The sequence below is a fragment of the Anguilla rostrata genome, chromosome 3 (assembly GCF_018555375.3).
Source record: "Anguilla rostrata isolate EN2019 chromosome 3, ASM1855537v3, whole genome shotgun sequence".
Taxonomy (NCBI): Eukaryota; Metazoa; Chordata; class Actinopteri; order Anguilliformes; family Anguillidae; genus Anguilla; species Anguilla rostrata.
The window spans coordinates 59,963,296-59,989,768 of record NC_057935.1 but is presented as its reverse complement, the minus strand read 5'-3'; the positions used below and the strand labels follow the sequence as shown (position 1 = coordinate 59,989,768).

The 26,473-nt window shown below is 43.3% G+C and overlaps 1 protein-coding gene across 4 annotated transcripts; it reads right to left on the bottom strand.

Moving 5' to 3' along the window:
• Nucleotides 1–820: 820 nt before the first annotated feature.
• On the bottom strand, nucleotides 821–26,402 carry acap1 (ArfGAP with coiled-coil, ankyrin repeat and PH domains 1). 4 transcript variants are annotated; one of them, XM_064328889.1, is made up of 25 exons: nucleotides 26,150–26,402; nucleotides 25,683–25,736; nucleotides 22,711–22,768; nucleotides 19,284–19,403; nucleotides 19,061–19,114; nucleotides 18,065–18,123; nucleotides 17,465–17,648; nucleotides 15,965–16,009; nucleotides 15,471–15,566; nucleotides 13,332–13,406; nucleotides 13,055–13,167; nucleotides 12,615–12,666; nucleotides 12,419–12,519; nucleotides 12,171–12,282; nucleotides 10,483–10,685; nucleotides 10,156–10,225; nucleotides 9,685–9,779; nucleotides 8,617–8,810; nucleotides 7,487–7,537; nucleotides 7,242–7,292; nucleotides 6,919–7,091; nucleotides 6,664–6,773; nucleotides 6,391–6,501; nucleotides 5,876–5,937; nucleotides 821–1,759 (listed from the first exon to the last, which is right to left on the bottom strand). In XM_064328889.1, exons 2-25 carry the CDS (start codon nucleotides 25,733–25,735, stop codon nucleotides 1,659–1,661), a joined length of 2,343 nt encoding a protein of 780 aa, XP_064184959.1. In that variant the 5' UTR covers nucleotide 25,736; nucleotides 26,150–26,402; the 3' UTR covers nucleotides 821–1,658. The 4 variants fall into 4 exon arrangements, with proteins under 4 accessions (XP_064184959.1, XP_064184960.1, XP_064184958.1 ...); XM_064328890.1 differs by having other exon boundaries at nucleotides 26,181–26,402; XM_064328888.1 differs by having other exon boundaries at nucleotides 25,683–26,402.
• Nucleotides 26,403–26,473: the final 71 nt, after the last annotated feature.

Genomic DNA, 26,473 nt, shown 5'->3' with positions numbered 1-26,473 from the left:
GTCGCAAAGGGGGCCTGTAAGTGATGGACAGGGAGGAGGGGGCCACAACAATTTAGGGCAAATGACTAAGAGGACATGTAGCAACAGTGTAGCAACAGAAAAACAAGCAAATGATTGGAGAGCAGCAAGAACACTGGCAGGGTTGCAGGTTATAGATAACAGGTTGCGGCAGAGTGTGAGAGAGGGAGTCACAGAGGAGGGTGGGGGTGGAGGAGGAAGAGAAAAGAATGCAAAGTAGCGGTCAGACCGTTGGAGGGAAGTAACCGTGAGGTGGGAGGTGGAGCAGGCTCTCAAGAAGAACAGGACCAGCCTGATTCGTTTGTGGGAGCGTACCAAACTGAACTCAAAAGAGTAGAGGAAGGCAAGAACCCAGATCTGTTAACATCCAGGTGAATGCTGAAATCACCCAGGAGGATCATGGGGGTTTTGTCCTCTGCGAAGGACCCGAGAAGGCGCTCCCCAGGAGCCTATAAAAATGATGTTCACTCTAGATGGGTCAGCGATGTGAATAGCGTGAACAATAGCCAGGGAGGCTGAGTGGAAGAAAGAACAGGCAGCTAAAAGAGCCTCAGGGGTGGCAGTGTGTTGTCTGGGGTGACCCAGGAGAATGTCTGACTGTAAGGCATTACATTACATTACATTCATTTGGCAGACGCTTTTATCCAAAGCGACGTACAAAAGTGCATTTTCATGATCGTAGACAACTGCTGAACACGGGTTCAGTAAGGTACAATTACTTATTTTGTACAACTATTTCTAGCCGAAATGCTTTAGAATGTTTACCCCAAGTAACATTCAATTCCACTCTCATCTTGACATATTGCTTTTGCTTAAAAATAACTTTATTATTTCTGCAAACGTCCAGTGACAACAAAGATAAAAAAAGAAAACCAAAATGAGAAATACCCAGGATGGTGAAAACAATGCACGTCACATTCATACATAACACCAAAATGCGCCCCTGAGCCATTTAATGTGTTTTTCCAAATGTATGACTTAAAAACAGAACTACAGTTTTGGAGAGAACAGGATTACTGTACACTATTATCACACTGTGTGCTATTGTAACGTATGTCTTTTGCTCAGTAATGAATGTGGGCCAGTTTTTAAATGTTCACCTGCCGTTTCTGCAGACTGTGCTTTTTAAAATGAATGTCTCTTTCAATTTTTGCACCATAAGCCCAGTTCTTTAATCATAAGTTTACTGTATAAAATGGCCAAAGCACCTGGTGGACTGTGACCGTGGATGATGGAATAGCTACATGCATTATCAAGTCATTTCAGGAGGAAACATAATGGTTTGTCAAAACTATTAAATTCAGATACAAAGCATACACTGTATGTAATGACATTATCATGTGTAGAAACTGCATAATTGTTTGAGTTTAAAAAAAAGGGCTGGGCTATGTAATTCCAGGGCAAACTGGGTAATTGTCTCCTTACTGTCTTTCTGTCTGCAATATAATTGTGTGATATGAATGGTTTATTTAAATGGGAAATTACACCACTGTGGTATGACAAAACCTGAGAAAAATACAAAGAAATAATCAACTGTGGCACCCAGGTCTTATAAAAGTGGTATTTCCAAAGATCTCAAAAATAATCCCAGATGAAAATGGTGTAAATTAAGAAAATAGTGCAACAGTGACACCCAGTGGTTATGGGGTCTTCATATCGGTGCTGCGCCGTTTGAGTTTCTCTGGATTGTTGGAGGCCATGTGGGAGAAATCTCGGAAGATATCTTGATACGTTTCATCACCTGAGAAAGACAGAACATCTATATTATGATACATGAACAGATGCAAAGTACAATAAGTAACATAAATAATATGAAGATATACAAAACAAATCAGTATTGTAGCATGATATTTTCCCATTTATTCAGTCTAAAAGCTTTAAGTGAATTGTACTCAGCTGACTAACGAATACAGAACATATAGGGATTAAGATTTAAATTTTTGAGTGGAGGGGAATAACCCGTTTTTACTCTTCTATGCTAAATCTCCCTCTCCACTGCCCATAACTTTTGAATTCACACCAATACTTATTTTTGTTTCATTTTGTTTCTTATATTTCAATCCACCCCCACCCCCCAATAAAAGCCTTAACAATGCACAATTAGTGAGATGTAAAACTTTACAATGCTTTATCAAGATATCAGCTCTGAAAAAGTTAAAGGCATACTATGCAGGATTTTTAACTTGAAAATATTATAAAAAATAACCACGCTAAGGCATAACTATGATGCACTGGCAATCTCTGTCTTCACACACTTTGGCCAAATTCATGCACTTTTACATGTACGTGTTATTCTAAAATGTGTTTGGGATGTTTCTGGGCGTGGCACTCTTTTCCTTGTGAGGAGAAGCAGATGTGGCTACAAAGCCTGTGGTTTGAAATCAGATTTCAACGGAGTGTTTGTTGCTATAGCTAGCTAGCCGCTATAATGGCCCAGATACAGCGAAGCAAAAAGACGAGCCAACAGGGCTTGTTCAAGAACGAGTGTTACTGGAACCCTGGAACTGCTTTTCCTTGGTGGTGTCAGCTGAAGTTCGCCAAGCCGGGGGTGAAAAGCGACGAGAAGCTGGCTTGTGTTGTTAGACCTGTAATCAATGTTACCTCTAGCTAGGTAACCTCTATGTTACCTGTAGCTAGGGCTGCCAGACATCCCGTTTTTGACCGGAATGTCTGGTTTTCAAATTATTTGTACGTGTCCGTTTCGTGGTCCCGACCGGACAATGCAGCCCGAGTAACTGATGGAAGAAATTTACCAGTAGTTACCAACCTAAGGAATTTGTGTGTCTGTGACTCGGGTACACTGGTACTCTGGGGTGAGTGGGTGGGGTTGATGACAGAGGAGGAGGCTTCTTTGATTGTAAACACAGGCAAAAAAAAATCCTGCATAGTATACCATTAACTGCATTGCCAGTAATGTGCAACAAGGCACAAAGGTTTTAAATTCTCCCTCCATGTGATATGGTCAAGAAGTTTGTTACACGCTCGGACATGCACACACGTGCACACAAGCACGCAGCAGAACTGGAACAAATACATAATTGAGTACTTGTTTATGACATTACACTTTTGATGCATGTAATATTTATTAATGCAAGTACAGTATTTAAATACTTTCTCAAAACCAATCAAGAACTTTGAAATATATTAATAATGTTTTCTCAAAATACATTAGTGAATTAATATATTCCTTCTTAAAAAATAGTGTTAAAATAGTAAAAATAAATAAATACTGTACATAAAGGACTGGTCTGACATCAGACCTGGGTCAAATACATATTTCTTTTGGATTCAAATACTTTTCTACGTTTTACTGATCTTGTCTGATGTATTGGAACCAATGAAATAGTCTCAAAAAGTGCAAACCCTGCCTTCTGGTCATATTGGCAGGCTCAGTTACACCAGGCAAGATCAATAGAACACAGAAAAGTATTTGACTCGAAAACAAATACGTATTTGACCCAGGTCTGTCTGATACATGCAGGTGTGCACGTAGATAGATATGCGCATGGCATGCACAAACATACACAAACTGCATTTGCAAGCAGTTTTTTTTTTTGCTTCTGGAGGCCTCATTTAACAACATCTTGTCGTTTACCAATGTATTTTTGTAAGTGTTTATACATGCTTTCTGAATGATCAAATGCAAGGTTTTGGTAACGACTAGCATTGTACATACAGCTGTATGCTGTGTTGCATGTTCCTTGCCCTTAAGTCAAAGTACTTTGAAATTAATTTAACAAAACAAGGTCTCCAACTATAATAATAGGTAGAAACACATAAACTAACCTTAAGTAACCTTAAGAGGAATATCTACAGAGACCCCAAATCTGTATTGCACGAGAAAGATTTAACAATCATGGGATAAGAAAATAAAGTAATAAGTAACGTGGGCTTTTATCCAGTAAATAATCTGAGATATAAAAATATTAAAACTGAACACAATACTATGCATAAAGACAACTATATGCAATTTAGGATGAAATTTACAAGTATGCACTGTTGATAAATGAGGCCACAAATGCTCTTCTAAGGCACAATGCATTGGTAGAGCACAGCTCGTATAAGTACAGCGCCCTCAAAAAGTATTCACACCCTTTAGAAAGATGCACAAACCAGGACACGGTTTCTCTGTGCCAGCAGCTGATTACCTGTTACGGCAGGGCAGGGAACGGCAGGACACAACAGAGCAAACAGCGGAGACCAGCCCGGCGTCTCATTGGACACAGACACACACACACACAGACAGACAGCGATAAAAAGCATTTGCACATTAAGACTGAAGCACCATAAGATTCTATTGGATGCAAAGGTAGCAGCCAGAAGCGTTCTTTTTGAGGTCACATGATCTCAGAGGCCTCACTGGCCTGTGTGAATTTGCGATGACCAAGGCAGTCTAGTTCAAGTCCAAGGTTATTCAGTCTTTGAGGATCATGCTCCTCTAGCTGTTTTAGACACCTTTCAATTGCCAAATGTAGTCATGAACTAGGACAGAGTCTGCCAGCAGACACTTTGACCTTCAAAGACTGAAAAAAGAGCACTTCTAGTCTGCCAGCATGACATTTCAAATTTGCAATTGTGGAAGTACAACTCTGTCCCTGCTTGCCCAGATTTTGCTAGATAATTCATTAGAATTACCAGTTCTGTTTTGTGATCATCATTAACTCAATAGTTGCAGTAAAAAACATTAATTATGTATTAATAATGGTGGGATGGATGCTGTGTTTACAGCAGGCCTGCTGGGCTTGCAGGTCTGTGGCTCCAGAGGGTCAGAGTTGCACACCAATGGCCTGCATTTTTAGGCTAGCAGTTTAAAATGCTTATGTTTAGATCACAGTGTTGAATAGGCTGAGAGAGTTTCAGATCATACTAGAATCAGAATAATTCCCCCAAACAACAACTTTTAACTACTACAGAATGGCTGGTAAGGCACAGTATGCGTACATACAGCATTAAAAATCCTCATCAAACTATGCAATGGAAAGTACTTAAGCCAAAACATTAAAAGGCAGCTCTGGTTTAGCTGGCACAAATACGGTAGGCCTAAGCCGAAAAAGATTTGACCTAAAAATTTTATTTTTCCCGTCGTATGTGTAAAATATGATGTAGGGCACACTAAGATGTACCCGTAAATATAGTGTCATGTTTCTTTAAACTGCTTACTCAAGAAAATACCATATAAAATTGAGGACACTTTGTACACCACTTTTCACAGCCCTGGAGATTTTCACTGCGACAGGTTTCCCTGTCATTGGAATGTAGTCCCCTAAAATAACTTCAGGAATGAGAGCTGCAAGCTATCCTGTTAGGCAGCAGGAGAGGAGCATTCATTGCTATAGCTATGCCATGATAACAATTACATACATGTTTACATATCTATAAAAAAACAAAACCACAGAAAGCTGTACAATATCCACAAAGATACAATATGAACTATTTAACTGCCTACTTTTCAAAAACGATCTTGCTTCTCTTTACTAATGCACACTTTTAGTGTTGTATCTGAGCTCTTTACAGTTATATACAGAGATCCGATAGGCATTAAAGTGCATGCTGGCTGTGCGTTCGTTACTCATCAAAGTGCAAAGTGGCCTCCACTGTGGAAGTCATTACACAAATACTCCCCCTCCTCACCCGTTTTCTTCTCATCCATCTTTCCCCATCACACTGTCATCCCCCCAGTTCTCTCTCTATTCGCCTCACCCTACCTCCCAATGCCATCTCTACTCCCACCTCTACTCGCTCTGCCCCCCCAGTGCCCATCCGCTCAGATGGTTCTTGAGGGCCTGAAAGCCCTTTTTGGCATGCCCCATCCCAGGTCCTCCCCCACCTGCCCCATAACCCGTTCCCCCAGATTGACCTGGTTGGCCAAAGGCTCCATCCATCTCCCGCATTTCCTTGTTCATCTTGGCGATCCGCAGTCTGTGGAGAAAACAGTGAAGCAGGTGTCACGGGCTCAGTAATATTGGTACGAGGACTCCGACTAGATTCCACACTTCTTCTGTAATCTGTAGTTCCCTCCTGCCAGTACTATGAGTTCACAGAGTCTTTTTTCAAGCCTATTTTTAAACCATCATCCCATTTTGGAACATTCATCGTCTAAATGAATCATCAAACAACCATAAATGAAGCAAAAATCCTAAGCATGTGGGATGATATTGAAGTATAGTAGTTCAGACCTTTTAGGACGTACTGTTCTACACAACATTAGGGACTAGCAATTCAGCAAATTGAGAGAAAAATATTGTATATTTGCTTTTCAAATATTGCATACAGACAACTGACCGAGGCTGCATCCATCTACTCCCTCCATTCTTCCCTTCGTCCCATGCCTCATTCTGCGTCTTTCCCCTACCACCTTCCCATTTGACTCACAATGTGACGATGTCTGCATTGGCGTTCTCCACGGCGATGGTGATGGGGTCTTTCTGTTTGTTATCTCTGGCATTATAGTCCGCACCCCGCTTCAGGAAGAGGCACACCAGCCTGGGGGACAGCAGAACGTACAGTTATGAGACAGTGTGTGTACAAGCTAGAATATGCGTGCATGTATAGGAGTGTTTGTGCTGTGTGTGTGCGTGTGTGTATGTGTGTGAGCGCGTGTGTGCTCACACGGATGTGCATGTACTGTATGTCACCGTGTCATACCCAGTGTGCCCCAGTATCGTGGCATGATGGAGAGGTCCTCTCCCATTGCTGTCTGCCTGGTTCACATTGGCACCATTCTGCAGAAGAAACTCACACGCCGCCAAGGAATTCTGGGATATTGAAAGACCACAAAGGGCACAGGTCGGTATTCTTTATCACGTAAAAAGCACAGAAAAGACACACAGACACAGACACACACACAGAACCAGACACTCACACACATACACACATACGCACACACACACACACACTCACAGCAGACACAGCCTGTATGAGAGGGGTGGAGTTCTCCTCAGAGGAGTTGACCCAGTTGACATCAGCTCCATGGGCAAGGGCGTCGGCCATTACAGGGAACTGCTGCAGGGCCGCAGAACGGTACAGTAGAGCCCCAGGATGGAGACCACTCAGATCCTCCTCTTCCTCATTATCTAGGGAAGGGTCACACATTAGACATTCTGCATGTGTCCAACTAATACTATCAATCTGTCAATTCCCACACAAGGGCATGGGCAGGGCAGGCTTTGCGTGTGTGTGTGTAACTATTTATGCGCATTTGTGTGGAAGTTGTAAACTCTCACCTTGGTCGACGCCTGCATTGTTCTTACGGCCAACTTCACTCTGGCTCAGCCCTGGGGTAGAGAATGGCATGATAGTCCTTGTGTAAGTCACGTGTTTTGGGTTCACGCTCACATAAAACAATATACAACACACAGGTTGAGTGTGATTATCTGTCAATTCCCACACAAGGGCATTGGCAGGGCAGGCTTTGTGTGTGTGTGTGTAACTATTTATGCGCATTTGTGTGGAAGTTGCAAACTCTCACCTTGGTGGACGCCTGCATTGTTCTTACGGCCAACGTCACTCTGGCTCAGCCCTGGGGTAGAGAATGGCATGATAGTCCTTGTGTAAGTCACGTGTTTTTGGTTCACGCTCACATAAAACAATATACAACACACAGGTTGAGTGTGTTGACCAAGGTCTCTGATTTTCAAGGGTGTTCATCTCTGTCACTGTTGTCAAATGTCTCCCTGCTGCTAAATGTTTGTAGCCCCTTTTCATGTACAGGATATATCATAATCTCACAGTCTCGCACTGGCTAGTAAGTACACTTATATAGCTGTGAATTACAGCATCTGTATACATGCACGCTTATATACTGTAAATGTGTCCATGCACCCTCTGTGTCTGTGTGCACACCATGAGCAGATATTTTACATTGTCGTATATCAGCTATGCCTGACATCATCAGCACGTGGCATGCTCAGTAAATAAAGCTTTTTATTGCTATTTATTAATATGCTAATGGCCTAATTTTCTTTAACTAAATATATCTTACAGTAGTTTAGCTTTGTTCTTGATTTATTTTTTATTAGAATTCTAAAGTAGAATTATACAATTCAATAGAGTTATAGAGTTACAATAACTGCAACACTGTTTGGTGCTGGTCTGCTGGTTTCACAGCAGAATGGAAAGCCTATTGTAGCATATTTTCTCAATTTGTGATCAACTGCAACCAATCAATTTTAACTAACACAGCTACAGCACTGTCAGTGTCAAAACAATAAATTAATGAATCTGAAATACGAATGAATGAAAAAGTTTAAAAGCTTTAATGTTGAGAAAAAAAACTGAATAATAATATGAATGCAGAAAATGAAAATCATATTCCTATGGGTTGCTTGTCATGCACATCAGCCCGTTATCTCATTATGTAGCTCTGTTTGAGGCAGTTCGTTGGAAGTGTTTTTCCCCCACAGTGCGAAACTGAACCGTTTCCTTTTCCGAAACAACTTGGCACCATCACAGGGAATCATCCACACCTCATTCTAGTCTGACACACTCTCATTTCTGCTCAGCAGGTTTTTTTTTTGCGAAGGCTCCAGGAATCTAGGGGTGGGGCTGATAGGAGAAAACAGGTATAGAGAAGTAACACACCCCCCCCCCCCCCATTACCTGCGAGGCGTGGGAGAGTGGCCCGGTTGGGCTTGGGTTTGAGGGCGGGGCGCGAGCCGGGTCGCTCCTCGGTGTTGGCCCGGGTGCGTCGGGCACTGGCACGGCGCAGGGGACCCGAGTGGCCTGTTTCCGGAAGCTTCTTAATAAACTTTTTCTCCACGTACTTCGAGCGGATCCACGACTCTTTATCCTGCCTGAGAGGTGGAGAGAGATGGGGAGGGAGAGAGAGAGAGAGGGGGAGGAAGGAGAGAAAGTGAGAGAGAGGGAGGGAAGGAGAGAGAGAAAGAGAAAGAGAAATAATTTTATAAAGAATTATTTTGAACTGCAAATGAGTGAAATAAGTAACAGCATGAATACATTTCCATGCACACACAGATAGCAATTTCAATGTGAAAAGCAGTGACACCAAATAACAAGCCAGTTACACATGGATCTCAAACACTGAAGTAGGCTTCAATCACAACCCCATTAAACTGGAATAAGGCAGGCCTACCATAAATACCCCAGAAACAGATATCAGATTTCTGGAGGGTAGGGTTGCTTACAACATATACCACATGACACTTTACCTGTGCAACTTCCTCCCTGGGGTGCAGTGGAAAGGGAGAAAAAGAGGAAGGAGAAATAGGAGAATAAAGAAATCAGTTCTGATGAGATTGTGCTGAAATAACGGAAACAATGTCCTGTTGCGTACATACTGAACGAGTACTGCATGACAGAACAGCAACAGGTTCTGAAGGAAAAGTACACACATACACACATACATACATACAGTATATAGTGGTAGTGTTACAAGCTGACTGTTATTGAAATAGGCTGAAATGCCTACAAAGAAAGAGAAGGGGGTGGTAGTGAGTTTTTTCCTGCAAATAATGAATCCAGCAGCCTTGCCAGACTTCTAGCTTACTGACAGTGCTTGCAACATTGTTTTTGTGATGGCAAAGATCCCATAATCCCATTTCTTGGCAACCAGTCATACAGTGTAATTTTACTGAAAGGTTCTGCGAGTTTTCTGGGTAAAGTTGGTCTTCCTTTGTGCCAGAAAGGGCAGGCCAGCGAGAGGCTAACCTAGGACTGGAGGGGTGCGGCTTCTTGATTGTGATTTCTTCTATGCGCGCCTCATAGATCCTGTTGATCGCAGTGTTCCCCAGCTCACACATCAACTAGAGCGTGGGAGAGATGAGCAAATTCCAAAAATAATTTAATTAAATAACTTTATGTTCTTCAAAAAGCAGTTTCAGCATTTTTATTTTCCCTGTGAAGAAACACATATTCTCTTCCGAATGATTTTGTCAGTCTGTCAATAGAAATATTAAACTGAGAAAAGGGGTGATAAGGAATGGTGCACAGGAGATATAAATACAGTTAGAGCCATTTTAACCAATGACCAACAGAGCATGTGCTACAAAAAAAATCATATGTTCTGCCCTGGGTAAAATACTAAATCTAAATGTGGTGCGTGTATACAGAATGATATATGTTTCTATGCACATGTGCACATGTGCACGCGTGTGTACGTGTGAGCCGTCGAGGACATACCCTGACCAGCTCAGGCTCCCAGGAGTCAAGGGTGAGAGAGCGCACTTTGGAAAAATGGACGCCAAGACTCCTGCAAGACAGAGAAAAGGATGGTAAGGACAAGCAAAGCACGTAACACAATGGATTCTATGGTACCATCGCACGTGTTTTAATGTTATTACGCACTGTTCCTGGGGCGTACTTCTACGCTTGCGTATAAAGGCATAGCTACTTGCATAAAATCCTACAGGAAATCTGTGCCCTGGCCAATAAGCGCAGTCTGTACATGAGCGAGCTGTACGCGGTCTCCTGTGGTGCGCAGGTGTAATCCCGGGGCGCAGTGGTTACCTGTGGATGCCGGAGCAGACGATGCAGAGCGTGATGCCCAGGTTGATGGAGGCCCAGTCGGGCCCCGGCTCCCCGCAGTCACAGCACTGGGAGTTCCCCGGGATCTTCTGCACCTCCTCCAGGGCCTGCCGACCCGTACTCTCCTGCTCCCCTGACTGCCCCCCACTGCCGGTAGAAACTGAGCTACACCGCTCTCTCCCTCTCTGGAAAAGACAAAGGAGTAGGAGAGGATGAGAGGATGGGAGAGAGAAAGAGAGAGAGAGACCCAATCATCTTTTCTAAGCTACTAAGCGCACCTCTTTGATGGTAGAACTTGTTTAGTTCCATCTGAGAGTATATCATTTTGTATAAAAACCAAGAAGAGTGCTGTGTCCTGTGGAAAGGCACAGCCAACTGCATACAGCACTATTTCATATTCCCATTTATGATGTGACAGCAGTTCTTCCTATGCACAAAAAGAAAAAATAGATTTTCTGCCCTAAAGCAATCTGCTTGTACAAAAGCCATACAAAAAACCCAAGTAAAGTACTCCACTACTTCACAGACCCAGAAACCATCTCTTCATACCCCAATTCAAAAAACCTGCTATTTACTCATAAACAAAGCTGACTCAAGCAACAGTGTAAAAAGTCATACACAGAAACACAACACCCCCCAGATAAAGATCCTCCGCTTGAGGCGTTTACAGAACCAAATGACACGAACCCTGTGGCCCTTGGACCAAAACCACTAAGATAACAATCACAAAAAAGACTGATTTTCCCGGAAAAGATACACTAAAATATTCATTAATTAAACACAGCTGAAAGGAAGTGCTCGCATGCTACCTGACCATAATCAAAAACAACATTATTGGCTGAAGAGCATAAAAATTCCGGTAAAGTTTAGATTCTGTGAACCACTGCCTAGAAATTAAAAACAGCATATATGGAAAAGGCTAAGCTCTCATGCAGACACCGTAAAATGCAGGGAAACAGATGTGCTTGTATTTATCCTGCTCAAAGTGTACAAAAATTTACTTTCTCCAATTTGAGAGACAAGAATGCCCCAGCTTAATCCAGAAGAGGAGAGTTTCAACCCCGCAGAGAGAGGAAAAGCAGGCTGCAGAACTGCCACCTCCAGGGGGGGCAGTAGGTCTCCATGGCTGACCTGTGCTACTGCTGTTGCTCTACACTTTGAGAAACTGGGTCATGAACCACAGGAAATATTTAGTCATTTACATTCCTTGCATGGGTAAGAATAAGGGGTTGCATAATTACCCAAGAAATGCGAGTGATATATTCACACTTCAGACATTTCAACTTGACACTTTCGAAGTATTCTGCCAGCAATTTTGTCGAACCTATAAAGCTCAAAATATTTACTTTAAAGAGCGGGAGGGAAGAGGAACCTTTATTTATACAGGGTAGGTTGACTAAGCATATATGCTCTTCTGCAGCAACGCCCTTTGAATTGCCCCACCCCCCCAAGTAGCCTAACCGGCATGTCTTCTTGATTGCGTGAGGAGGAAACTGGAGTACCTGGAGGGAACCCGGTATGGGGAGAACATGCAAACTCCAGAAAGGCCCCGGCCCTGATTTGAACCCAGGACCTTTGTGCTGTGAGGTGACAGCACTATCCACTGCACCCCCGTGCCACGTGTGCGTGTGCGTGTGGTGCAGATGGTGCGCGTGTTAAGGCTCTCTCACCGGGCTGTGCTGGACCTCTCTGCAGTCTTGGAAAGCAGAGGCGATGCTGTTCTGCACGGCACTGATCCAGCCCTGCTGCTGCCGCTCTGAGTCTGCCTGCAGCAGGCAGCTCCTGCACACAAACACACCGCAGCAGTTACTGCGCTGCACAGACACACGCTGGCATGCTGCAGCTGCACAGTCCAGCACAAACACACAGAGCACTGGAGCTGAACTGGATTCACGCCGCTGGGTGGACGAGGACTCACTTGCATGGAGACACCACCTCAAAGCAGAACCTTCTTTCATTATCTGCGCTGGGCTTCACCGTGCACAGTCGCAGGTCCTCCACCACTATCGTCGGCTGGTCCTGGCAAAAGGAAGAAAGGATCAGGGTATGTATGCAAATGAGCATGCATACAACAATGAGTGTGTGTGTGTGCATGTGTGTGTGTTAATACTCACCTTGAATCTCTTCTGGTACACCAGCTGATTTTTCTGGATAGTGAACCAGCGCCTACAACATTGTGAAAGGCAAATTGCACAAATTCATTAAACCCAAGCAGCTCGCCCACAGAGATGCAGAGAGAGATGAGCTGCTGGGAGGGGGGACGGAGGAGAAGGTTATGGCTGCCAACAATCAGTAAATACAGTCAGGAAAAACAGCAATACCTCATCAGTGTGGGGGTGGGGGGGAGAGATTTTCCATGAATAAACAAAGTATCAATTTCAGTGCACTGTGAAAAGGAGTGATTCAAAATGACCAGCTAATGTTAAACACTCTCTAGGGGAGGAAAAGTAACCCCAAGCAGTATTCAAGCTCTTAAAATCTGCTGTCAGTCCTGTGACTCCACTACAGAGGTGTGGTGGGGGGAGGGGGACTTCAGAGTGACAGGGTACAGTACCTGCTCCAGGTTTTGAAGGCATTGCTGGCTCTTTTGTACAGGTATCCCTCCATGGCAATGCCACTGGGAGCATCGGGGCTGAAGTCCATTATGGAGTCATCATAGGATATGTCCTGCAGCCACACACAACACTCAGATTACAGGGTGTGCCTATCCCTCATGCCATAATGAACGGCTTTTTCCACAAGCTGCAATTCAACACCGCAGTGCCCAACCCCCTGCAGGCCAAGATGTCACTCTGTACACATGTAGTTTCGCACAGTACAGCACATCATACCTTTGTTTTGATGGCAACGTGTCTTTGCTCCATGTCCCTTTTTTCCCGAGCCGAATTCAGAACCAGGTGAGTGTGCTGCGAGAGAAGGGGGGAGAGTGGGAGAGGGGGATGAGGTGAGCAGCCATGACAGTAAGGGACTGGGACAGGACAGAGGCACGTATAACATGGCATGAGGTATGGAATGGAAAAAGGAAAAGAGGGATGGTGAAGGAAAATGTGGAGAGTAGGGAGAGACAATGAGACGTTCTGCACAAAAAAAATCAGTATATTGTGGAAAACGATTACAAAAATTGGGGACATTTTTTTTATTTCCACTATTCCCACAAAATTTGACTTACTTTTCATTAAATATTCATCCATATAAATGGATTGTATGTAAAAATGTACTTGGTGTAATTTGCTCCGGATAAAAGAATCAGCAAAACACAGAGACTCAATGCCATTTCAGAAAGTAAAGATTCACCTGATAAGAAACAGCACGAAAACATGATTAAAATGACAGGACTAGGGTAAGACAGGGCAATAGATACAACCGAATACAGAAGGGAGGGATGCGGGCGCACGACCAGGACCATTCAGAAGGGGGTCAAAGGGCACTTTGGCCTAGATCTCTCAAAAGGAAAAGGAAGCAGGAAGTGACTCTCCAGGTTTCCTGTGCTGGACTTCGGACAGAATGCTGCGTTTGACTCTGTCTCTCTCTTCTCCCTACTCCACTTTACAAATTTGACTTTCACTCTTTCAGGCCATTTCCTGTTGAGGCAGGTGCTAAAGTGCGGTTTCACAGGACAATAAGAGGTGATGCTGTTTCCTGTATCAAACTGCTCTTGTACATTACTTGTGTAACAAAGCATTGAGTTAGGGGAGCAAAGGATCAAATGCTAATTTCTAGCCAATTACTGTTAAAGCATGGTCAGTGCAAAGCAATTTAAAGCCTGTTTTCATGCACTGCTTTACTGACTGTGCACAACATTAATGTTAGCTGCCAACTTTGTTATTGTATTGTACAATAAATATAAGCTGTATTTATTGTACAGTTCATTACGAGAGCTAATAAACCTGGCCTTGGATCTGGTTGCACTAGGAGGTTTTGTTTTGTGTTTACTTGTGGATTTGATATTGTGGTTGCATTCCAGAAAGGGTGTCATGTATTACTTTATGGATCATTGTATGTTTGGCTCAGGGTAGAAAAGATATTTGGCTAGTATTTTTCAACTGTTTTCCAGCTAGCTAGATGGCTAGTTGGTAAGAGGTGAAGACTGTGTTGCTGATAATGGTTCAGAATGCAACTGTAAAATATTATTCGCTGTTCCAAATGTAAAATAACTTTATTTTACACACCCCTCCCCCTCCATGCTGATGCCAAGTTTGTGCCTATGAATACTATAATACTATATTGAGGACACATCTTAGACAGGCTGTAATAAGCTTCTGTGGTTGGATTCTTACTACATTTGATGTAAACTGACTTCCTCAGTTGCAACAGAAGAGCCAACCCCAAAATGTATGCTTCAAGCAAAAAATATCTATAATTTTGTTTTTGAAAGAGCAGCATCTTCATGTCCCTCAGATACCCATTCACTTTTACTCAGATTATGTGTGCCGCAGCAGAACTGCTGCCAATGGAATATTTCCCTCACATTTTCATGGTGCTAGCGCACACGCTCAGCTATTACTGCCACTTCCGCGACGCCGTCATGAGAAATGTTTCCTGTTATTGCGCCGTCTTCAGTTTCCTGTCATGCTGCTGGGTGGAGGGCAGGCAGTAACACTGTCCCATTGGGGGGGGGGGGGCTTAAATCCCTCTGCTTAACACTTAGTGACTGCTCCAAACAGACACTCTCCATCATTCTGTGTGCTCTTTGCTCCTCCTCAGTCCTTTAGGGACGAGCTTAAATTAACTTTGCTTTGCGTGACCTCTCCCTTGCCTTCTACCATCTCATTCTGTGCAACTCCCTTCTTTCTCTTCACACATTCTACTAGCGCCCTTCTCTTCTTTCGCCTTTCCCAAAATCATCCATGTGCCTGAACCTTGCATCCTTCCCCCACTTTTTCACAGCCTCCATCCTTCCCTCCATCCCTCCTTCTCTCACAGCAGCTCGCTCAGGTTCTAATGGCACCTCCTCCCTCACTCTCACTAACCTGCTCGCTCAGGTTCTTGCGGTAGTCGTCCACCTCACCGAGAGACTGATGGCCGATCTGAAAGAACTGAGCCTGGGCTTCAACGAGGGACAGCATCTAATACACAGACCAGATTAATCAAATACAGAAACACACAGCCACACACACAAAAGAATACACACACAGGCCTATAAATAAACACCACAGACGCATATTCACGGATGCTGTTGGGCACACATAAAATCCACGCCCATGCATACACTTGCGAACACGGGCTCAGAAATGAGCACCACACACATATTATCACAGATGCTGCCAGTCACTGAATTAACACACACCAGAGACAAGCACCACAAACACTTAATCACAGGTGGTCTTAGTCATTACAGAAACACACATATACACACACACACATTCATCCTGAATCACATTTTTCCATCTCGAAGAGCACCTGCACTCCTTGCTTAACACATTCCACAGACAGCTATGGTGACGGTTACAGAGATATGGCTCACCGCCGACAGAATGTCCGTCTTCTTCTTCGACTCAATGACATTGATCTGGTGAGAGAGCAGAGTCACAATGAACAAGGGCAAACACACATTGGCCAATAGCTGTGCACTTTACTGCCCCTGCTTACTGACACCTGCAAACAGTCTGCTGATTAACTAAGTACCAAGCAGATTAAGACTAATAAGTAGAACTAATGGTAGACTCCATTACCTGTAAAATTAGGTGTGTGTGTGAGAGAGAGAGAGAGCGAGAGAGAGAGAGAGAGAATGTGTGTGTGTGTGTGTGTGTGAGTGAGTGTGGGTGTGTGTGTGTATGTGTGAGTGAGTGTGTGTGCTTGTGTGTGAGGGTGAGGGAGTGTGTGTATATGTGTGAGTGAGTGTGTGTGCGTGTGTGAGTGAGTGTGTCTGTTTGTGTGTGAGGGTGAGGGAGTGTGTGTATATGTGTGAGTGAGTGTGTGTGTTTGTGTGTGAGGGAGTGTGTGTATATGTGTGAGTGAGTGAGTGTGTGTGCTTGTGTGTGAGGGTGAGGGAGTGTGTGTATATGTGTGAGTGAGTGTGTGTGCGTGTGTGAGTGAGTGTGTGTGTTTGTGTGTGAGGGAGTGTGTGTATATGTGTGAGTGAGTGTGTGTGCTTGTGTGTGAGGGTGAGGGAGTGTGTGTATATGTGTGAGTGAGTGTGTGTGCGTGTGTGAGTGAGTGTGTGTGTTTGTGTGTGAGGGTGAGGGAGTGTGTGTATATGTGTGAGTGACTGTGTGTGTTTGTGTGTGAGGGTGAGGGAGTGTGTGTATATGTGTGAGTGAGTGTGTGTGCGTGTGTGAGAGAGTGTGTGTTTGTGTGTGAGGGTGAGGGAGTGTGTGTATATGTATGAGTGAGTGAGTGTGTGTGCTTGTGTGTGAGGGTGAGGGAGTGTGTGTATATGTGTGAGTGAGTGGTGTGTGTGTGTGTGAGTGAGTGTGTGTGTTTGTGTGTGAGGGTGAGGGAGTGTGTGTATATGTGTGAGTGAGTGTGTGTGTGTGTGTGTGAGTGAGTGAGTGTGGGTGTGTGTGTGAGTGAGTGTGGGTGTGTGTGTGTGTGTGTGTGTGGGGTGAATGAGTGTGGGTGTGTGTGTGTGTATGTGTGTGAGGTGTGTGGGTGTGTGTGTGGTGTGTGTGTGTGTGTGTGTGAGTGAGTGTGGGTGTGTGTGGTGTGTGTGTGTGTGTGAGTGAGTGTGGGTGTGTGTGTATGTATGTGTGGAGGTGTGTGGGTGTGTGTGAGTGAGTGAGTGTGGGTGTGTGTGTGAGTGAGTGTGGTGTGTGTGTGTGTGTGTGTGTGTGTGAGTGAGTGAGTGTGGGTGTGTGTGTGAGTGAGTGTGTGTGTGTGTGTGTGTGTGTGTGTGTGTGTGTGTGTGTGTGTGTGAGTGTGTGTGTGTGTATGTGTGTGAGAGTGTGTGTGGGTGTGGATGTGGGTGTGTGTGTATGTGTGGGGGCTGGGGGGAGGTAGTGTATGTGTGGTCTCTCTTTCATACCTGCAGCACGTAGTCCAGTGCCTCGGAGCGGAAGGCCCTGCGGGCAGCCAGCAGGGTGTTGGTGGCCTCCTCCACCTCATGCTGCTTCCCCCGGGGGGCCTGAGCGTTCTTCCCCAGCGCTGCCTCCAGATTCTCACTGCTGCGTTCAAACTCCTTCCGCACATCCTTAAAGTGCTTAACATCCCTGACAGAGAGGGAGAGAGAGGGAGAGGGAGAGAGAGCGCGTGAATGACGGAAGATGAGAGAGGATGAGAGAGAAAAAGAGGCAGGTGGGAAAGGTTGCAATCGCCGAAACTCACTCCTCAAATAAATCAGACTCTACTGACATGGAAACCGTACCAGCTAAAAGGCTGAACCAACTCTACAGCTGCTTGACTCTTTCTCTTAAGAGTACATGCATTATAACCCTCTACGCGCTGCTCTAAAACCACAAGCGTGGCGAAACACACTCAGACAAGAGACAGTTAAGAGAACAAGGCCACACTGCTGTGTTTGTTAGTAGGACCCAACCCTTGGCTCACGTTTTAGCATCAGCAGCTGGAGGAAGGAGCGATGGTGAGCTTTTCAGAGCAGACAGGATTCACAGAGCTGAATACTCACTCTTTAACAAAGCTCTGCAGTTTCAATTTCACTGACTTCTGCGTGGTCTCAATCAACTCCTGCGAGAAACAGAAACAAAGTAATAAGTGCGTGTGTGTGTGTGTGTGTGTGTGTGTGTGCACGTACAAGAGACAGCGTGAGAGTAAGCAAGTATATGTGTGTGTGTGTGTGTGTGAGACAGAGAGAGAGAGAGGTGGGAGGAAAGATGTTTTCTGTTTGGTTTCAAATTGTAGCAGTTTGTTCTGATGAATCTGGAGAGATTTGTGTCCATTGGAGGTGACTTGGCACAAATGACTCATAGCAGCACAGTCAGCAGAGTTACTCAGACACTCAGACTGCGGTAAGGCATTTAGCACACATGTGGTTATAACTTATAACTGCCATCCTGGAGGAACAGAGATCTGCCTTGTGGAAAACAGAGTGGCACTGAGGCCTGTGAGGGCCAGCAGCACTCTTAGACTCTCTGTAGTCCACCAAATATCCAGCTAATATCAAAAATCAAGTAGGTGGCAGACATGACAGGCGTTGAGGGGGCCCAAAGACACTGCTTAGCACCTCCGAGCCACAAAATGGCTATCCAGCTAAGTTCCAAAATGGCATAGTGGAGACAATGACAGGGTATGACATGCTAGCCTGGAAAATGGATAGAAGTTCTGGCATTCTATCCATCATACACTACTTTTGAACACATGCAAAATGGAAAAATATTGAATCAATGGAAGTTATTTTGCATTATATACTTTCAGCGCAAATTACTTCACAAAATGAGTTCTAAATGCATGCAATGCCGTTACTACTGATGAACAAGGAAGTAATTCATGCTGCAGGACACACCAACCAGAGTTTGGATAGTTCCACACACAGCTTAAATGAAGCTGAAAAAAAATCATGAACTTATTGCCCAATTAAGATTCATCAGTGTCATTTGTGCACGGGAGAAAGAGAAAACGTTGACAAGATTAAGAGACAGCAAGGATACGAGATATCTCTACTCACCCCCTGAGCATCCACAATGTTAGACAGCTTGCTGGAAAATTTCGCTAGACATTCCTGAGAAGGAAGTACAGCAGGGCAATCATGTCACTACAAAAGACAGCCACACTCCAGTCTAAACTATAGACTGCAAAATACTGTTCCTTGTATAGTGATACAGGCCCGGTACAGTTATAGTCCTTATCGTACTGCTCCCAGCACAGCGATTCTCTCTGGGCAGCCTTACCGTCAGCATGTTGTCTGCAACAAGGTGCTGCCCCAGCTCCTTCAGTCCAGTGATAAAGTTCTTGCTGTTCTGACAGTACACCTTCCCAGCCTCCAACATGTAGTTACACTGCTTCACCAGCTAAACAAAGGAGAAACAGAAAATGAATATAAAAATACACATACACACACACATACACACACACACACACACAAGCTCATGTACACACAACCCTAAAAAAAGGAAATACATACAAATTCAAATTCGCAAACACACACACACACACACACACAAAGTAATTCACATCAGAGCATATGCAAACAGCCTACACAAGCAAACAAGCATGACAAAGACAAAAGAGTACAGCGTGAGTGCTCTGCAGTAAAGTACTAACACTGGACACAATAGCTACTGAATAAACTGCAGTGCACAAAGTAAGGTCAGGGGGAGCAGGAGAGCAGGTGGTGATGGAGCACAGGAACCTCTGCGCATACGTACACAGAGAAATGTAAATGTGAGAGATGAGGGAGAGAGAAAAAGAACAAGTAGCTGCACACAGAATCACTGTCACCTTGTCCTTGAGAGAAAGGGGAGAGATGGACAGACTAAACACTAATGCAGAGGAGGAATGGTGCAGAGCAGAAAAGCAGAAGAATTGGTGTCATCAGGTGTACATTCTGATAGAAGCAGGAACTAAGCTACTACATAGAACTAGCACAACTCCAACCACAGATAATGTCATTCAAGCACAAAAACATAGGCTACATATTGCTATTCAGAAAGGCATTAAGTACCAGTATATTTACTGCCATTTACTACCCTTTTATAAGGCTCATATGGTTACTTTATGGGAAAAGATACCCCAGATGAACTGTTTGGTCTCTGCATTGTAAGAGCCCATTCACTTTGTGAAAACAATCATCACTACTGACAGGTTTCCATAAAGTTGCAAATTAATTTCAAGCTACACTTATCCCTGAATAAATATTAAGTACAAGTGAAACTACTGATCATTTTAAGTTTGTGTGCCCTTTTCATGTTCCTCTCACATCTGGTAAAAAAAGTGAAATGGTCATTGAGTTTGGGTGTGAAAAAGGCAGATGTAACATCAATAGGAAATTAGACTGAAACCCTGCACGTGACAGAGAATTCTTCAGAAATTCCTCTTTTTCAGGTAACAATGGGGACCAGATGCTGCTCCAGGGCCAGTTCCCCTTGCACTGCTAAACATCAAACACCACAGCTCTCGCATCAAAGTCTGGCTTCACAGGAAGAGGATGTGCAAGGATTCAACAATGACCAATTTTCCCAACAAATTATACTTTGGGGCTGATACAGAAGCAGAATGAAAAAAATGGCATGGTTGACTAAAAGTAACAGTCAAATTTCCATACGCAGATCTGCCTGGGGGTTATATTATCAGACAGGATAAATCAGAATTTTAAAAAATCTTTATTCGTAATCCACAGTGTTTAGTAAATTAGTAAATCCAAGTCCAAGCCCACAGTAACTGAATCAATGAAGCAGTTTTATAACACACACACACACACATTTCAGGAGGGCAAAACTAATTGGACAATTGGATGATCAGCTGTTTCTTGCCCAGAAGTGTGTCTTTGCATCATTAGTTCATGTACAAGAAAGCTAACAAAAGCTTGAAAGTTGATTCTTGGTACGGAATTTGCATTTGGAGTCTGTTACTGTTGCCTCTCAACATGAAGACCAAATATGTGTCAGTGCCACTAAAGCAGGCCATCATGAGGCTGAAAATTTTGAATAAATGGATCAGAGACATAGTCACAGCATTGTCAAATTCAACTGCTTGGTACATTATTCGAAAGCACGAATGCACTGGTGAGCTCAGCAATAGCAAACAACCTGGTAGAGCATGGAAGACCACTGTAGTGGATGACCGAAAAATACTTTCAATTGTGAAGAAAAATCCCTTTTCAACCGTCAAAAAGATCAAGAACACTCTCCAGGAAGTAGGCATAGTTATGTCAAAGACATTAAGACTACACCAGTATAAAGAGAGTTCACCGCAAGATGCAAACCACTGGTAAGCATCAAGAATAGAATAGCCAGGTTAGAATTGGCTAAAAAGTATATTTAAAAACTACATTTGTGATGGAAAGAGGAAAGCATTGAGAAAGACAGGAACTGTTTATGATCCTAAGGCATGCCCCTTCATCTGTGAAACATGGTGGAGGTAGTGTTATGGCTTTAGCAGGTATGGCTGCCACTGGAACGGGCTCACTTTTATTAATGATGTGACTGCTGACAGCAGTAGCAGTATGAACACTGACGTGTACAGAAACATCTGCTGAGACCCAACCAAATTCCTCAAAACTCACTGGAAGGTGCTTCACCTTACAGCAAATATTTTTTTCATGACCAAAACATGGAATATTCTTGACTGGCTAGCTTAATCACCATCCTAAATCCAACTGAACATGCATTTAACTTGCAGAAGACAAGACTGAATTAAAAAAACGCTTCAGAAACAAACAGGAACTGAAGATGGCAACATTAAAGGCCTAGCGAAGCATCACCAGGGAAGATACCCAGGATCTGGTGATGTCTGTGGTTCGCAGACTTCAGGCAGTCATTGATTGCATAGGATTTGCAACCAAGTACTAAAGATGACAAATTTATTTCTGATTATGTTACTGCTCCCCTATGTCTATGTATACGCATTTCAGAGACAACATACGGGGAACAAAATAAATGCAACACAAAAGTGCTCCAACAGTGGTGATTGTAATGGTGTGGGGCAGATTTTCTGCCATGGTTTGGATGCACTGACACCACAAGTTGGTGTGAATCAATACTTAATCATGATTATCTTAATCCCGTGTCAAAAAAAAAGAACGTTTTACAATAACCCCACTCACAGAGCACAATAGTTGCCTCTGGGTTTATACCAGACTCTGAAATAACACCCGAGGAGCATTTTCCACTTTCATCAACAAAGCTACATTGATTTTCCTCCTGCAGAATTTCAGATTTACAGAATCTCTATCGCAGCACATACAGGCAATGCCAGCCCCTTAGTGGTGGCCCAACCCTGGCTTTCTGGTGTCAATTTCCTTTTTTTTGTTCATTACCTGTATATTGCACTGACATCACAGCCACTTCTGAATCAGCCAAAAAATGAATTTCAATAGCTGGACATATTTCAAGCACTTGTATTTATACACTTTGTTGTACGTCGCTCTGGATAAGAGCGTCTGCCAAATGCCTGTCATGCAATGTATTTACAGCGCCCATTTGGTCATTTGAAATTATTAATGATTACGCAAATCTGTTGTTTCAACATAGCATAGCTGGGTGTGGATTTGGTGCGTTTGGTGTATAAATTAATGCCATCTCCCTTTCATTTTTATTTAAATTTAATGACTCTCAAGAATTTGATAATGAAGACAGCTGTAAAGTCCCCCTGTCTCACCTTTTCTAGTCGTGTCTCCAGTTCACCAACATCTCCCTCAACCCCCTCAATGGCAGCCCTGGAAAGAAAACATTAAATACACAACAAAAAAGAATTACAAATGGCTTCTTCTAAAAAAACAATGATAATGGACAATCTAAAACCTGTCAGCATTTAAGTGTCCGGTGATCTTGAATCTTTGGTTGATTGTAATTCATTCTGTAAACATCATTGATGCTTTATGAATAGAACCCAGAGGACTCCAGTCCATTCTTTTGTAGAAGACGTATTACTGGACCTTTGGCCATTGATTCTTCTTTGACAGGAGCCAGCAGTTTCTGGCCAGCAGAAATGCATCAAAATGACTTTTGAGTTTAATACATGGACCCAATCTCAATGAGAAAATAGTATAGTATAGTATAGTAAAGTACCTGTCTTTATTATGAGGATTGCCATTATGGTAAAGGCTCAATGAAAGAAATAACAGTCAGTGTGCGCAGGCAGGGTTTGCGTGTATGTGTGTTCCTCTTTATATGGGGGTGTGGGTGTGTGAGTGAGTGTGTGTGTGTGTGTATGTGTGTGTGTGTACATGCATTTGTGGCAACTGCCAGTCAGATGGCCTAACGATAGGGTGTCTGAGTCCCTGTCAGTGAGTCAGTCTCTCCTCTCATATTGCATCTGTCTCCCTGCCACATTAACAGTGCAGCACGTGGCCCTGTGGTTTTCTACTACCTTCCGTAGAGAGAGAGAGAGACAGCGGGAGAGTGAAAGAACAAAGACAGTAAAGAAATAAAAATGAATGCAGATAAAACATGCACATTAATATAAAGAGAAAGGGGCCCGTAGGAAAGGAAAACAGATTTCTGTAGATGCTGCAGATGAAGTGTCTGGTTGGTGGGGTTCAATTTAAATGTGCTTAAATCCATGTGACAAGACTGCTCCTGGCCGCAGAACATTTGCAGACAATAAGGCTTCATGAAGAGAAAACATATCGTTGGCCCAGACAGAGAAAAACCGTGACTTTTTATGGCCATCTCACAGTGGAGACCCTGCACTGCAGACACACATCCTGCCTCATCTATCAATTTCAGTGCGCCGTTCAGACAGTTCATGCAAGTGAGAGAGAGAAAGAGAGACCTTGGGTTTCCGCAGTGATCCACCCCCCAAGCACACTTCCTGTCTCCTGTTTATCACCTTGGTATCTAACGCCTCACTTCCTGTTCCACTCCACCACCTCCCCCTCGCTGCTGGTAACCTGGCAACAGGAAGCCGCAGCCTGAGCAGTGCCTCACTCTCACTGCTCCCTCCCTTCTACGTCTGCAGCCTTGTCTCCCTTCTCCCGTCTGCTTTTCTTTAGGTTTTTGTGTCTATGTCCTCTCCTCCTCTTTTTTCATGTCTTTTGCACTGTTCGTATGTCTTTGTGATTTTGCAGTGCCCTCCCATGGCCTACTTCTGAAAAGCCCCCCGCTGGCCCCTGTCAAACTCTAAACCACACTAAAACTTTCCATGGCTGAACATTCCACATGTATCAGAGCCAGGAGCAGAACACTTCTAAACATTGTCAGACTCTCATAAACACAACGCCTAAAACACAGCCACACCCAAAACAACAGGCTGCCCTCATTTCATACTTTGTAAAACCAGTCCACCATCCATTTTATTTTTCAACAAATGCAGCTTATTTGGATTTCCATGAATGCCTTGCAGCTCCCTATAGTATGAAGTAAAAACCGTTTCAAAAACAGAATGAAGCCAATGAGGCCATTTTGACTCCCTGGGCAAACTACACTCTTATCAAGGCAACAAAGTGTCACATTCCTGATGACTTACACTAAAGTCTGTTTTCAAGCCATAATGTAGTACAAAGTTAGCATATAATCTCCTAGTATACAAGAAGCATGCATGCCGTTCTGTCACTATAGCTTTTACTGCTGTAAGTCAACCAATCACTCTCACCAATTTGCATCTTCCGCTTCTTCTTTGATGTTAACTGAGCCCAAATGGAAATTCTACAGAAATCTGATTCGTGTAATGTTTACCCCTAAACAGCATCATTGTTGAAGGGTTGAATCATCTGTGTCATTTTTTTTTTTTAAACTGTATTGTCTGTTATGAATTATCAGGCCTGCACTGCCTTGCAACCCCAGTTAAACTGGTATAATCCCACACCACCTGTGTAATCTCTCAGCTCTCAGCTGTATGCGCAAAACACAATTTTATTTTATTTTTGCAGCACGCAAGCCCATTTTCAGAAACTCTTCCAATGATAGTGGCAAACATGCAACACACGCTTGCTTTAATATTGGAGCAACACTTAAATGTTGCAGCAACACTTCAGTGTTGCAAGAACACTGCAGTTGAGCCATGTCTACCCATCCCAAAATACAGAAAAGGCTATGTGATTCTTCTATTTGAGAAAGAAACAAAAAGGTCATTGACATTTTGTATACAACTGCGCACAATCATTGTTGCCAGATGGTATGACAAATGTATTTGATCTCCATTTCGAGTAGAATATTTTCCGTTATTGTGCAAACCACCGCAGCCCCCACAGATGACATTTTCTAGGTTAATAATCTGTAGCCTCAGTTCAATTTTGAGCGTCCTTTGGCACAAACTTTGAACACTATCCGCTTAGGAACACATACAAAAACAACACCTTTCAATTATAGGCCTACACTGCATATATCAAAGTTCTGGAATTCTCTGAAGGGTTTGAATATTTTATTCTAATTACAATGTATAGCTACTTGTTGACGTCAGTTTCAGTTAATATCTCAATCTTCAACATGGTTGGAGGCCTTCAGTAATTTGCGATACATTTTAAGAGGACAGTGACCTATCTTTCTCTTGTTCTTGTAACACAAACTGAAAAAGGCAGGATTTTCTATAGCGCCTTGGCTTTGTGTAAAATGACAAACTATCCTACACTGAAAAAAGCTGCGCAACATTTGTAGCAGGCAGAATTATGCTAACAGGGTGTAATATCTTACCTGAAACGGGGGGAGTCTTTGAGGCATTCCTCAAAATCCAGTTTGACGGTCATTCTTCGGTTGTAAACAAAATAATGATAATGATGACAATAACATGAAAACACTCCTGTACGCGCGAGAGCGGTCGTAGCTGCAGGTGTTTTTTTTTTTTGTTTTTTTTTGAAGACAGAAAATGTCTTTCTACAAAAAAATCACACTATATATAGGCGAGCCTACTTTACATACTGAATTAATGCACAATGTATCAATACTATATTAATAATGACATAAGGACGTCAGGGCAGTATTGTTACACTGAACGCATTGCTACACCTGGTTTTATTCAATTAGCCTAACTTATTTCGAAGTGAATTCATATTCCGATATCGTACTGGTACTTCTATATTTAATGGCAGAGAAAATCCACATTAATAAGTCTGAATCCCTAAAAGAGACTTTAAATAATGGATGGCTCAGGATATCCGTACCAGTAACTTAAGAGCCGCGATATTTCTTCACCTCTTTTTCTGCCGCGCGATTCTTTGGCCAAAACTCGAAAAAGCGACGCGACTCAGTTCTTCAAGTCAAAGATCATAAAAAGTAAATAAAATATGTGCATATGTGAAGAAGTAAGCGAATTAAAATAAAGCAGTGGAAGGCATGATCCTTGAGGTGCTACTGAAGAGGGAGGCTGTCATAGAAACGGTTCTCTTCCTTTCTTCTTTCTCAGTCACACGCTTTTGCCCTCCCTCCCTGCACTATTTCCGGGTATGTAACTTATTACAGTGTGTTCAGTTTAGTTTAAAGCAGCA